General features: G+C 39.2%; 1 protein-coding gene across 6 annotated transcripts in view; it reads right to left on the reverse strand.

Annotated features, from left to right (window-relative positions):
• CIT (citron rho-interacting serine/threonine kinase) overlaps positions 1-15,049 on the reverse strand; it is a 140,656-nt gene that overhangs the window by 56,441 nt on the left and 69,166 nt on the right. For all 6 annotated transcript variants that reach the window (XM_071221877.1, XM_045200958.2, XM_045200957.2 and 3 more), the window contains 7 exons: positions 13,379-13,549; positions 13,021-13,071; positions 12,429-12,482; positions 10,220-10,360; positions 8,212-8,337; positions 4,193-4,288; positions 159-275 (listed from right to left, as the gene is read on the reverse strand). In XM_071221877.1, the coding sequence (XP_071077978.1) occupies positions 159-275; positions 4,193-4,288; positions 8,212-8,337; positions 10,220-10,360; positions 12,429-12,482; positions 13,021-13,071; positions 13,379-13,549 (756 nt within the window). The remainder of the gene's footprint in view (positions 1-158; positions 276-4,192; positions 4,289-8,211; positions 8,338-10,219; positions 10,361-12,428; positions 12,483-13,020; positions 13,072-13,378; positions 13,550-15,049) is intronic.

A 15,049-nucleotide genomic window follows, 5' to 3' on the forward strand; every position in this document is an offset into this window, starting at 1 on the left:
TAAAAAGTTGCAGAGAGCCACCTGTTACCAACGCATTCCACAGGATAAAACAGAAAGAATAATTCAGCAGCTGAAATAGACCTGTCCCAGGTGTGTGATTCCTGTCACAGTTAACAAACACTCCTTTGAACACTGGCTTTAAGATTTCTTATACCTACCGCCTTCTGTTCGCTGAGAATCTTGCCTTTCTCGTGAGCCTCCTCTTCGTGTCTCTGCATCATATTCTCCAGGGTCTCTTTATCGGCCAGGTCCTTCTTTATCTGATTGTCCAACACCTATGAGGAACAAAAGAAGTTAGTTTTCTGAGCAGCAAAGCTGAGGGGGGAAGGCTAACCAAGGGCAATTGAGAAAGTGGGGAAAGGGGGTAGGAGGCAAAAAGCAGTGGAGAGGACAAGCCCTCCAAACTCTGGGGCCAAGAGAGGGTTTGAGAATCTGATTCTCAGCTGAAATGAGGTTAAGAAGTCTTACTATGAAATGGCAAATAACCCATGGACTTGAACTAAGACCTTATTTTAAAATCAGCAGCCAAAACCACCCAAGATATATATCCAAAATAGAGGTGAACTCCAAAATGAGAGAGAAAACAAGAACTCTCTACAGATCTCATAATTTGAAGATAATTCCTGGGGTCAACTTTGTCATAGCCAATACACTAGTAGTTTTCAGAATATTGCTTGCCCTTAATTTGAAGGCAATTAATCTAGATATCTCTGGGTTGTGTACAGAGAGACAGAAAGCTGAAGACCGAGGAAGTCTCTGTGACCAAGGCCGATGTTCAGAAACAGTCAGGGACAAGAGGATTTTGCCCACCAGTAAAGTAGGTGGGGAGTCAATATAAAGGAAGAAAAAACAAATTCCTCTTTCCTGTTCTGTCCTCTGATCCAGCTGCAAAAAAAGTCACTGGAAAAAGAAACCTTTCCCAGGAGAACAGACACCAGTGTTCTCCATGCTGAGAACATCACTGGAAGCGCCTACTGTTCACAAGAAGAAGAAATAAAACAGTAATGGTGCCCCTATCCACCAGCTTGATCTAATGTTCCACAAGGCAGACACAGCCCCACTGGTCACCAAAACAACAAGGGAAAAAGAAAGACAACATCATAACTTCTCCAAGCCTTTGACCACAACCCTGTGTTTCTCATCTGAGAGAATCCACTCTGCTTTTCTGAATGACACCAACTGCATCTGATACTGGAAATAAGGCTGAAACAAATTGGGGTCACAGATGGGATTGAAATGTGCCTTTCCCACAATGCCTATTGTGAAGGGATCTTCATAGAGCATGGGGACATCGTCCCTAAAAAGAGGCAGTCGGCAGGTAGGGGGCCCACATGATAAAGAAAGGAAAGAACAGATTTCAAAGAGGGCTTTAAACTAGAACTGACTGATGGAAAAAAATAGAATAAGAGTTGGTGGAGAAGAACAAAAGGTGGAGGATAGGGTCATGGGAAGAGGGACGAAGCTCAATAGGATAAGTGGCCCATTCTCTTGGATGTCAGGGTATGATTCTAAAATTACGAACAAGAAAAGGACAGAATCTAGGGTATGATTATAATTATAACTAAAATGGCCTTACGGAGTCTGCAACAGGAAACACAAAGCAGAACAGTCTAAAAAGAAGGTTTCATAAAGATTCCAGGAGGGAAGACAGAAGAAAACAGATCTTCCCTAACAATCCCTAGGACCTATAAGACAAAGTTCTTTCCATCTTGAAGGCAGCAGAGACCACACAATTTCTAGACTAAGCACGCTCTTTCTTTACAAGGTACTAAAGCAATGACGTACATCTTCAGGATGCCCCTGCTCAAAAAAAAAAAAAAAGACTCCAGCTTTAGCAGTAATGGAAACCTGTAAGTGGTAAGGGTGGGCCAGAAGGAATAAGCCACAGTCAAAACAGAACATGGTTTTTTGACAGGAAAGTCAATATAATCATTCAAATCTCAATGAATTTTGCAAAGGGTTATTTTCACCATGCAAAGGTGGCAATGGACTCCAGTGTACATTCTTCTAATTTTATGAAAGTTATTCTATGCCAAAAAATAAAAGTCTGGATGCAAGTAATAGCTTAAACTGAAATGCCTGGTATATAAAGTTTGAAATGCACTAAAGTAGGGGGTCATGCTAAAACACTTTGAGGTCACTTCTGGGTTATTTACCTATATTCCTTTTAATAAAAAATAAGCAAAAGTAACACTAAGGGTAAAAGAAAGAAGGGGCTGAGGTGGGGATGATGATGATGATGTGTGAGCACATGTGTGTTTGGTTCTTCAGAAAAAAGACCAGTCAACTCTTTGAGAATACCAACCAAATCAATAACAGCATCACCACAACAATTAAGTCATCTTCACCATCTGATTTGAAAGAGAAGAAACAGTATTTGCAATATAATGACCAATGTCTGATTCTCTAGAACATAAGAATTAAAGGCTAGGTCCAAAATCATAATTAAAAAATGTGCAACAATTTTAAAAGGAAATAGATAAGCTGCCATCCATTTCTGGTCACTGAGTTTATTAATAATAATTAAATTGAAATAATTTCAATAATTAAAATAAATGTATCATTTTACATGGTAGGTTAGATTATTTAGGCCACCTCTTTTACAGAAACTAATTTAAAGTGCTAGATAAAATATGTAAAACATTTTCCCCAATGCACATACAAGTGAAAGCAGAAACCAAGAAAGCTAAAAATGGCACAAACCAGTTTTTAATTTGAGGCATATGCTAAACCAAACAAACCAGACTTTCATTTTTAATAGCCTCAAAGGATAAGAAGACAGACAAGTCAAAGCCCAAGGCTACTCCCCAAGGTGGGCACACGTTTTCATTCAAAGTCTTAAAGAATTCCCACTAATGATTTCTCAAGGAAAATGAGCAGCTCCATGAAAAAGAACCAAGAGAAACAACAGAGCAGAAACAGATCTTCAGATACTTCAGATATCAGAATTGTCAGACACAGATCATAAAACAACTATGCTTAATGCACTTAAAGAAATAAAAGACCAACTTCGAGATGAATGAATGAAATAGAAAGATTATTGTCTTAACCAATATAGGAAACTTGGAAAAGAACCCACTAGAATGTCTAGAAACAAAAAATACAGTAACGGAAATTTTAAACTCAATGGGTAGATTTAACAGCAGATTATATAGGTAAGAATTAGTAAACTTGAAAATCTGTCAGAACTTACCCAGAATATAGCATTGACAGATAAATGAAATATATAAACAAAGGATAGATTGGAGATGATCTAACACAAGCCTAATCAAATTCAAAAAGAAAAAGGAAAAAGCAAAAGGGAAGAGACAATATTTGAGATATAATGATCAATAATTTTCTGGAATTGATAAAAAAGAATAATACACTCAAAGCTCAGTATATCTTAAGCAGGATAAATAAAAATAAATCTACATCTAGACACATCACAGTAAAACTTCAAAACATTAAAAACAAAGCAAATTTTAAAAACAGTCAAAGGGGGGAAATCAATTACTTTCAAACATAGCAACAGTTAGACTGACAGCTGACTCCTCAAATAGCAGTATAAAAACCAAAAGTCAATGGAATAATAACAGTCAACCTAGAATTCTATACCCAGCCAAAATATCTTTCAAGGATGAAAATGAAAAACATTTCAAACAAACAGACCAGAGAGCTTGTTGTCAGCAGAACTTCACCAAATAATGTCCTGAAGAACACACCTTAGACTTATCAGAGGGATCACTTCATAAATTGTATAAATGTCTAATCACTACGCTATATACCTAAAACTAATATAATATTGAATGTCAAATGTAATTGAAATTTTTTTTTAACTTTAAGCATATGCTTTAAACTAACAAATCAAAAAAGGATCCCATATCTGAATGCAGGAAGGAAACTAAAAGCAAAGAATGTGGTGAATCTGTCTAAATCTAAATTATTATGAACTGAATGACAGTGGGTCAAAAAACATTTTAAAGATAAAACAGAGATACATAATGACCAAATTTTTTAAATAAATTTTTTGAACCTCTGTTATCCATGCCCCCACATAGATAGCACCCCAAAACCTTCCAGTATGGCCTGAGGAAGGCATTTACCCCAGACAGTCTTTGGTCTAGCAAGAAGTGGCCCCGAGTACCCAGAAAGAGAGAAGCTACATGGTGCTCTAGGAGAAATGCCAGGGGAGATCAGAAAGTGCCTTTACTTTAATTTTTTCCTCATAGTGCTGCTCTTTCTGTTTCAGGTGGGCCTCTAAGTGCTGGGCTGAGATCTGGGCCTCCCGGTGCTTCTCCTCCAGCTCCTGGACACAAAAGAACAGATAGTCAGGTATGCAAAGGGTAGGACATAGTCAGTGTATGTTAGACATTCACAGGAAACATGTTTGGCATAGACACCACAGGCAACAGACATCTGTTCCTTCATCACTAGCCCTAAGGCTCTTGGGAAGGTAACCACCAAGGAGCCTTGGCCCTGGGCTTCCGAAGTTCAAGTATACACACAAATACACACACAGCTGGTGGGCGGGAATCAGAAATCTGTCAGTACAACAAGTCAAACTAAGGCAGCTCTTCATCTCTGAATAGAAAAATAAGAGAAACAGGCAACATTTGAAAGTTTAGTACAATGCAAAGCCCTGACCACCACTATCCTGAGCCTCAGGCCATTTTCACTGCTATGGCAGCCCTACATGAGAAAAGTAATTTTAATTTATTTTAAACCTAAAGTTAATTTATTATGATTATAAAAATATAGTTTGTATTTTCTTTATTAACAAAATGATTGCTCAAGAACCCTAGCTGAGAAAAAAAAGCTGATATTACAATTCAAACACTGAGTTTTGAATGATTATTTTAACTGACTGATATGCAGAATATGTGAATGGAGACATTCATAAAATCTAATGTTTATATCGGCGATTTTCAACCTTTTTCATCTCAAGGCACACATAAACTACTTATTAAAATTCTGTGGCACACACAAAAAATGTATTTTTTGCTAATCTGACAAAAAAATAGGTATGATCAAGATTCATTCACACCAGATGGCTATTGTTGTGTTAGCTGTTATCATTTTTTTTATTTGACATTCTAATGGGAAGAGGCCAGTGCCCCTTACTAAACTGTCAGGTATTGCATGTTTAAAAAAAATTTTTTTTACTGTCCTAAATTTTTTATTAGGTAAGAATTTTACAAACTTTACTTATATTAGTGATAGTAACAGATAAAAATTCTTGCAGCACACAAGTTGAAAATCACTGGTTCATATGATATGATGCTAATGATAATAAAGCAGAACATAAAATACACTGATAATGATGTAAATATGTATGCATGCATATTAAAGATTGGAAGAGAATTTGGAGTAATATAAATAGCTCAAATTTAATGTTCTCTGCATTCCTTTATTAAGTATTCTACTTTTAAACAAAATTATAATTCATTTGAAAATTATACACATTCATTTACCAATGTTATATAAACTGATCTGTAAAAGGCAGCATTCAATTCACGGAAACACTCTCTAAATGCAGGTATCGTATCTGCATTTATGTTAAGTCTTATGAATCTACAACATTAGTTAACTGTTAAAATAAAAAGTTATTACTCCAAAAATAAGATTAAAAAGCTCAAAAAAAGAAAAAAAGTTAGCACCTCAAGTTTTAATCTCTTTACACTATTATGAAATTTTTCTTTGAAGTAGAAGCAATTGTAAACGTTTTGAAGAAAGAATAAATTATACAGGATATGTCCATAAAATGGGAAGAAAATACTTTCAAATTCACATGCACGTAAAAATGTTAAGTTTTTGACATTCTGAAGTCTACAGACGTTGGCTTTGCTTTGGGGGCCGGTGAAGTGTTCAATTCTAAGACTAGGTGCAGAAGATCTGTTGCAGTCTAATGGGTGTGATCTTGAAAAGTTGAACATAAACAGGATTTTAATTAATAAAAACACAGGGTGTCAAACCCACAGCCCACGAGCCGCATGCTGCCAAGGATGGCTATGAGTGTGGCCCAACACAAAATCATAAATCCACTTAAAACCTTTTTTTGTTCATCAGTTTTCATTACTCTTTGTGTATTTAATGTGTGGCCCAAGACAACTCTTCCAGTGCGGCCCGGAAACGCCAAAAGGTTGGACACCCCTGAAAGGCTTGATGTGTACTAAAGGATCCTCTGCAATGACGTGCTTTATTAAAGCAAAATACTTTGCTATAATGAGAACCCCAATTATCTGTGTTGAAAGTTCTTACCAGAATAGCAAATACTTTAAAGCAAATGACATTTTGGGCTCTGTTTCCAAGCATCATCCTTATATAATGGTATTAAAGACCACCCTTTGCCCATGTCCTAGATACTTTGCAGCCTAAGCACAGGGTTCTTGAGCAAAAGGCACCTTCCAGTAAATGAACTCACAACCACAAAGGTATTCGGGCAGGTGGCAGACACATTCAAACAAAGACATATAATTACGTTTTCTTTATGTTATAAAGAACTTGATAATCATCTTTTCTTACTTTCAATCCTCATAAGATAGCACAAGAATGGAAATCAGAATCTAAATCAGGTCAAAAACTCAGAGATCTGAGACTGACAGCTTTAAGACCAAATTTCTGGTCTATATATGAATGGGAGTTTGCAACATATAATCAAAGAATGCAGAGCTCTGTACTCCTACATATAAATTGCAAGCGAACCTTTGGAAAAGCAGATACTCTAGAATCTGACTTCTTGGAGGTTTGGCATTTTTTGTTGTTGTTGTCATTTTTTAAAATGTTATCTTTTCTATATGTATTGGATCAAACTCTTCAGTCTTGTTATGCAAACACTGTTGTTTGCTGCTGTATTTCCAGCTCCTAGAACATTGCCTGGCACATAGTAGAAGCTCATTAAATATTTGTTGAATGAATGAATGAACACATCACCAGTAAACAGAGAAACACTTTGCAACCACAAGAGACTTAACCACTTCATTTGTACCAAGTAAGGGATAGTTGTGGTAGGATCTCGGTGGGATCTAATTTTACTCACGAAAAAATCCACATACTTGACAATTGCCAAGAGAAACTTTGATGACGGAACAAGAGAACAGAAAGGGTAGACCAACAGTTACATTTGCCTTTGTGTACAGACGTATATGTGAAGACTGTGTGTCCAAGCAAAACAATCTAACCAATTTCTCTTTCACCACTTAGCTCAAGAGCACCCATATGCTCGTGAATATATACAAACATAGAAACGTAAAGTTTAAAGGGTTTTTTTTTTGGTATTAAGGACAGGCCTAAAAGTTGGCTATTCTTGAGTTTATATGGTTGCTGGTGACTCATTTCCCAGAAGTGATGCAAAGAGAGAGAGAGAGAGAGAGAGAGATGAAATGACCTGCTCACCACCTCGCCTCCTTATGGTAGAGAGAAACAGCCAACGACTCCAGAGTCTCTTCCGGGGTGGGGGAGAAGGGAGCTATGAACAGACTCCGAGTCATCACTAAGTGGCATTAAATTTCTGGCTTTGGGACTGAGATCCAAGGAGGGTCCTTCAAAGGTTCACCTGCCTTCCACCGTGGCAGGAGCAAAATTTTAAACCCACCTGCAAGTACCGCCCGAGCCTTCCTTGATTAAGTTAAATTGGTCACCAGAACGGAAAACAGAATCATAATAATTACAAAGCTAAAAAAAGACCTGCTATATCTAAGGAAATTGAAAAAATAATAATAACAACAACCAACTGTAGCAGAGAGAGTGAGTGGGTGACACCGGTCTATGACAAATACTACTCTGAGAAAAACAATTCTGCATGACTAATTTTTTCTTCTCCAAAAGCAAGAATCTGGGTTTGGTCTTAAAGGTCTCAAGCCCTATAGCTTTTTAAATTGGCATTGCAAAGTTAATAGCCATACAAAACTCTGCTCACAGAAGGACACAAATGCTCCTGGAAAAAAACCTATCGGAAATGACAGAGTGTGCACATTCATATTTTAAAATGTCAGGCAGTAGCAAACAGAGTAAAAAAAAAAAATATTTACGGATCTGTTACCAGTGCTGAAATGTCCAAAATTTGCTTATTCATACTGTTCTCTGATGTGGCATACACTGAAATCGCTTCTCTTATTTCGCCTACTCAGTGACACCTCCCCTCTGATGGTGCTTAATGCTTCTTTTTACCCCCTTCCCTTTGCAACCTCTAACCTGTTATCTTTTAACTTTTCAACTTTCGTTCCTGCTCACCAGAATTTTATCAGCCATCTGCTGGATCTGTTGGGATTTTGTCTGGATGTCATCCTTCAGTCTGTTTTCTCTACGCTCCATGGTCTCTAGCCTCTTTACCTTGTTCTCCAGAGAATGGCGGCGTTCCTGTAGATCGTGAATCAATCAGAGAGTTTTAATGGGGTAACCGCTACGGGCATAACGCCTGCACTCAAGGAAGCAAGAGAAGTCTCAGGCACCCGCAGCAACAGCGAAGAAAATTAAGACTCTAGAATTCAAGTACTCAGTTGTGTAGGTTACAAGAGTGCATTCATTCATTCAAATATTTACCAAGCACCTACTATCTGCAAAAGTACCACACCAGGCATCACAGAAAATAGAGAGGAAGCCGACATAACTCCTGCCTTTGCTAAAGATAAGGCAAACACAGATAAACATAACATAGGTTAAGAGCGGGGAGAGCTATAAAGCAAACAGGTACAGAGTGCTGTGGAAGGTCAGAAGCAGGAAAGAGGAATCTTTAACCAACAGGTGAGTGGAAGAGTCACAGAGATGTGAGCTCTGGAGAGGGCCGGGACAGGGCGAGGGCAGAAGAGGAGGGTAGAAGGCCTCTCAGACAAAGATAGACACATTAGCAGATACACAGAGGTGGTCAAGAGCCAGTTCAGTCCCCTGCTGAAGCCTGGAGCAGCTACCGCTTGAGATGTGTGATGGGGGGAAGCGAGAGTAAAGGTGCGTGTGTGGGTCAAATAGTTGAGAGTCTCATCTACCAGACTCAGGGGTGCACCTAAAACACATGGAAGCCCTGAAAGGTTTGGGATGGGTAAGGGGGTGGGGGGTAACGAGCCTTCTGTCCGAGGTCATGAGTCTTACACTGTATAAGCTAACTTGAAAGAAGGAGAGACTGGAAGCAGAAGGCAAAAAAAAATTACTACATGTGCTCAGCTGAGAGGAAGAGGGCCTGGTTGGTAAGGAGGCCTACAGAAATGGCAAGCAGAGGATGAATGGGGGAGACAGTGTGACTATATGTACAGGACTGAGTCACTCACTGAATGGCAGGGTCCACAGAGAAGCAGATGATGTCAAGATTTCAAGCCTGCGGTGACTAGATGAATGATGGTGGCCCTGACCACCATGAGGAAACTGAGAAGGGAACTCAGTTCGTGGGGGAAGCCCCCGAGTTCATTCTGCATTTGCTGCACTGTCCAGGCGCCCAGTCCAGATGTCAGGGGAGCAGTGGGAAACACTGCCTGTGACATGAGTGAGGACAGCCCCAAAGACACATGAGCCAATAGGTTCATGCCAGCACTGGGACAGGGACAGCAGAAGGCCCGGCAGCAGGGGCTGGGTTAAATGAACTACAGCACCTCTGTTGTGTGGGTCAGCCACTGAGGAGCTGGGGAGATGGACAGGAGAAAAAGGGGAGTGTCACTTTTTATTCTATAGCCTTCACTACTTAAACTTAAGTTTTTGACAATGAGAAGACACTTGTGTATTTCCTGTATAATTATATAAATGATTTCAACAACAACAACAACAAAGAATTTCAGGGAGAGAAGACCCCCAGAAACATAAATCTGGGAAGTCATCGACACACAGGTAGTAGCTGAAGCCTTGAAAATTACTATGTTATTAACACCACGGGGAAAAGGCAGAGAATAACAAAGGTACAGAGGGAGGAAAAAGAAAAATTCAGGGACGGCATTACAGTCTGTCTATATAAATATAAATAATCCCTCCCAGATCTGTGAGCAGGTCAGAGGAGAACAGAAAGGAAAACCTTTCATCAAAACGTCTCTCTACTTGAAGCTGCTGTAACAAATCTTTCTTCCCCTTTAGGGAAAACGTTTCCAAGCCTCTCGAATTTCAAAGATATTAGCAGAAGGAACAGCAGTTTGATCAGACATAAGCAAGAGGTGGCCTTGCAGGTCCTCTCCCGTAGCACAGCCAAAGGCTGGCCACTGTCACTCCCAGGTGGCCATGCCGGGACCGGGCTCAGTCCACCGTGGGCTAGCAGCCCCCTGCTCACCTCAGCTTCAACCAGCTTCTTTTTTATGCCTTCAGAAGAATCCTCGCGGTTCTGCAGCTTCTCCAGCTCGCGCTCAGCTCGCTCCTTTGCCTGGCGGATATTCTGCAGCAGCTCAGTGGCCTCTGTGCTGGCTTTTACAGCCTACCAGGAAAGAAGGGACAGGAGATGGATGGCCAAATTTATTCAATATTGTAAATGGAAAAAGTCAGGGAACACAGTATTTATAGTATATCCGTTTTTCAAAACATACAAACATTTATTTTATTCTGTATTTTGTCTGTTCTAAGGCACACATACTTTTTTTTTTTTAACATCACTGAATTTGGAATGCACCCTACAATAAAAATTGACAGCATTATTTTCTTTCTTGGGCTACATAAAATAATGGTGTATCTAATAATCATGAGCATCTTAGATTCAATGCAATGTAGATTTGGTGCAAACACAAGAGTCTAGAAGGATTTATCTATCCAGGTAACAATGTATTTACCTCAGAGCATTAATTCCTTATTTAATTATCCTATGGATAATTTGCACTATGTTTATAAGAGAACAAGATAAAAACTGTAATTTAAACTATTTTTCAAATAACTATCTTTCAAAGGGCACGACAACCATAGTATACATGGTAATTTGCAAATGTGTATTTTTTTTTTAAATAACACCTTTTGTAGTTAATTTTTATTTGGGTCTTCATTATACTGTTGCTCTTATAGCATCATAGTAAAGATCTGGGGTTTAAAGACCAACAACCTCACACTTACTTGCTTTAAATCAAAAATTTTAAAAGTAGAAACTTAAAATTTAAAACTGTAAACTGCAAGAAAACTCCAATTTCTAGACCAGCACTGTCCATTTGAGAGCCACTAACCACACTGGCCCTTGAGCACCTGAATGTGGCTAGTGTGACTAGGAATTACTTTTCATTTTATTTAGGTTTAATTCATGTAAAAACTGCAATAGTGTAAGTGTTTTAATGTTGATACATGCTCCCATGATATATTGGATACACTGGGTTAAGTAAAGTATATCTCAAATAATTCCATCCATTCCTTTTCACTTTCTCTAGGGTGCCTACTAGAAAATTTTAAATCACATCTGTGGCCCGCATCACACTTCTACTGGAGAGCACAGTTCTACATGAAAATATGAATCCTTACACAAGCGGCTAGCTGGAAGAGGGCAGTAAAGGCTTTCATTAGTGAGCTCAAGAATAGGTAAGAGGAAGAGAGATGAATAGAGAAAATGCGGTGGATACAAACAGTGGAATATTATGCAGCCTTGAAGAAGGAAATCCTGCTACATGCCACAAAATGGATGAAACTCAAGGACACTATGCTAAGGGAAATAAGCCAGTCGCAACAGGACAAATACTGTATGTGTGATTCCACTCACATGAAGTATTCAAAGCAGTCAAAACCATAGAAACAGAAAATGAAAAAAACGTGGTTGCCAAGGTGGGGGGAATGAAAAGGGGGATTAGTTGGCAGGTACAGACGTTCAGTTTCGCAAGATGGAGAGGTTCTGGAGACCCACTGCACAATAATGTGAACGTATTTAACAGACTGAATGATATACTCAAAATGGTAAATTTAATGTTATGTGTTTTTTACCACAATTTTAAAAAAAAGAGTAAGAAGGGACTGTATTAAACTAAACCAATAAACACATTCACATCCACAAGGTGTGTCTCAGAACCACATTCACTCTGGACCTTTCACTGGCATTTCCAGTGTTTGACCAGCACGGACTTCGCAGGATGCTAAAACCAACCCCTCCCTTCCCCCACCACGAGACGATTCCACGGCTCCGCCCATCTCCAGTGCATAGCCACGCTGCCCACAGAGTTTCAGCTGAAAGCAGCCTGGGTCATGAACAACACATGCTTCTCTTACAAATGTGCGAAACGGGGAGCCTGGCCCCACGAAGGGAAAGCAGTGCTTCTTGGGTTCTGTCATAATATAATTAGAACTTTTACTTGAGAGTCTCACACAGCTTGGTTTTTAAAAATAAACACTGCTGACACATCTCAAATGAAAAAGTATATTCAGAACTCTCATATTTTCAGGTAATAGCTCACTCCCCCTTCATTTCCCTCAGTGCTGGGTGACTAAATCTGTTGGTTTCATCTTTCATGCTCCAGGATGAGGCAAGGTAAAGTATTTGGAAATGGGGACTAAGTTCCCCCCAAAAATCACCTAGGGCTTACCTTTTCCAGCTTCTCTTGGAGCTCCTGAATTTTGAGCTGCTGTTCAGCATTGATCTACAATTAAAATCCCAGGAAATAAAGCAAAAGGCAAATCGGTATTAAGATCTTGCTATTTTTATTGTAGTCCTATTTTCTTGAGGTTTCTGTGGGATCTTTTTGTTTTGTTTTCCAGTACCTACTAATGGAGAGGAAAAACAAGTGGCCTACAAGAAAAGACTTTGAAGGTCCCAGTGCAAACCTCCACGTTGACTATTCCTCTAGAACCAGCAACATACAAACGGCAAAAAGAAAATCAAAGTCGCCCAGTGCCTTAAGACAATGAGAACTTTCACATATATTTTACTGCGAGTCTGGGATTACTTGCTATTGTGAGCAGGTATGTCAAAAAAAAAAAAAAATGAGGTGTCCTTTATCCCTTTTTTATCCCATTTAGAAGCATAGTTGAAGCTAAAAGTGGTCACTCAGAGGTTGACCATCAAAATAAACCTGGAAGAAAGTTCTCTATTCATTGTAAGAGTATTCTTACCAATGACTGGCCATTGATAGTAAAAGATCATCTACCAAAAATAACAATATCAATAATGAAAAATACCTTCTCCAGTTTGGAATATTCTCCCACTTCAGGCTTCCCTTGATCCTTAGCCTGTAATTTAAAGGATACGACATAATGGGAAGGTTCAAGAATATAAAAGTCTTATAAGACAACATTACCTCCTGTATTTTCTTGGTCTCTGAACAAAATGATGATGATGATGATGATGATGATGACGATGGTGATGATGATGACAATGATTATAAACAGGTTATCTTCCATAAATAAAGACCAGGAACTTTCCAGGGTATCCCATTATTTCCCAAACGTACACCTATTAGCTAGTATTCCCTTTATTCTTGCTAAGATCATCCAGGATTCTACCCCCAAAACACCGTCCTGGTGGGTGGCCGGCTACCTTCATCAGTTTATGCTGACATTCTGTTGCTTTCCGCTTGAACTCTTCGGCAGCAAGCCGTGACTCTCTCAGCTCTGATTCATAGAGATCACTCCGTCTTCTTGCCGAGACCAGGTCCTCTTCCAACTGATTCATCATTAACCTCATTTCTTCCACTTGAGCCTGGTACTCCTACAAGAGCAGACAATGGAAGACAGGTGAACTTCAGAACTGCTAAAAGAAAAGCCAGGCAGTGAAGATGGACAAACAAACATCAGCCACTGAGGGAAGACAAGAACTGAAGAGAGATCGGCCGAGAACAGACCTAGAGAGAAGGTAAGACAGATGGGCAAAAGGCAGAGGCGTGGGAGGAGGAGGAGGGAGAAAAGAGTATTATATCTTTAAACTGTTTTAATGTGGAACATGTATCACTACTAACACCATTGGGTACACATGTGCCTATAATAAGATTCTTTGAGCAAATAATACCACAAATAAGCAAGAGCCTTACGGCATTTGCGACACAAGAGAGCTGTAAGGAATGTTCTTTAAACAGCCAGGATAAACTGCTTATGTGTAGCTTTCTTCCAAGGGTAATCGTTTATATAGATTTGTCCTTTCGAAGTCATGTGTTCCTAACATAATTAGATATGGTACTAGTCTTAAAATTAACCTTTCAGACAGCAGAAGAGGGTAATTGGAAATCTCAGTGGAAAGAATCTTGGAAGGTGAAACTCATCATGTCAGTTTCTCACCATTAATTTTTCTGGGCCCAAAACTGAATGATGATGAACTTAACATTGCTCTTGAAACACAAGTCACCCTGAAATTTGGAAGAGTCAGAAAACACTGGCTCTGGTCAAAATAACTTGTGAGAAAAATTCCAAAGAAAGAATTATCTCGTTCCCTCTAACGAACCCTTTAAAGTGATCCAAACAGCCTGACCTTTTCCAAAATGCATTTCTAAAATCAAAACAGAACATGTGAATCGAGGTTTTTCAAAATTGGATTTACCAGAAGAAATAAGCAATGGTTTTGAAAACTTTTGGCCAAAATATGAAAATACTCTTTGTTAGCAAAATCAAAGCTTATACAGGTAAGAATTATAAATGACCACTTAAAAATAAATGTTTAATCCTCACCAGAGAAGATTCTTTTACATAGCTTTCTGAAAGAGAAGAAGACAGACAGAGAAACAGTGATGCAAGAGAGAAGCATCAACTGTTTGCCTCCTGTATGCGTCCAGACCACAAGTAACACATGCCCACACCTGGACCTGGGATCAAACCCACAACTAGGTATGTGCCCTGACCACAAAATGAACCTGCAACCTTTTGGCTGAGATGATGCTCCAACCAACTGAGCTACACCAGCCAGTGCATGAATGACCATTTATGCAATACAAGATGCCTTGGGGTGGTGGAGAGCAGGGAGTGGGACGTAAAATGAAAAGAACAAAGAACTGAATCAAGACTGTCTTTGACATTCACAATATACAATGAACATCTCTAAGATCCATTCTCCCACGAAATAATTGAAGAGGTATCAGTTGAGCAAGGATATGTTGTTGTGGTTGTTTTACTAACAGGGTACAAAGTAAACCTTTCAGCCTATTACAACAGGCAATTCCCCAGTGCACACTAAAGGGCGGGGCGGGGGGGGGGGGGTGATGTCCTTATGGAAATTGGGTAG

Source organism: Desmodus rotundus, chromosome 7 (genome assembly GCF_022682495.2).
Source record: "Desmodus rotundus isolate HL8 chromosome 7, HLdesRot8A.1, whole genome shotgun sequence".
NCBI lineage: Eukaryota > Metazoa > Chordata > Mammalia > Chiroptera > Phyllostomidae > Desmodus > Desmodus rotundus.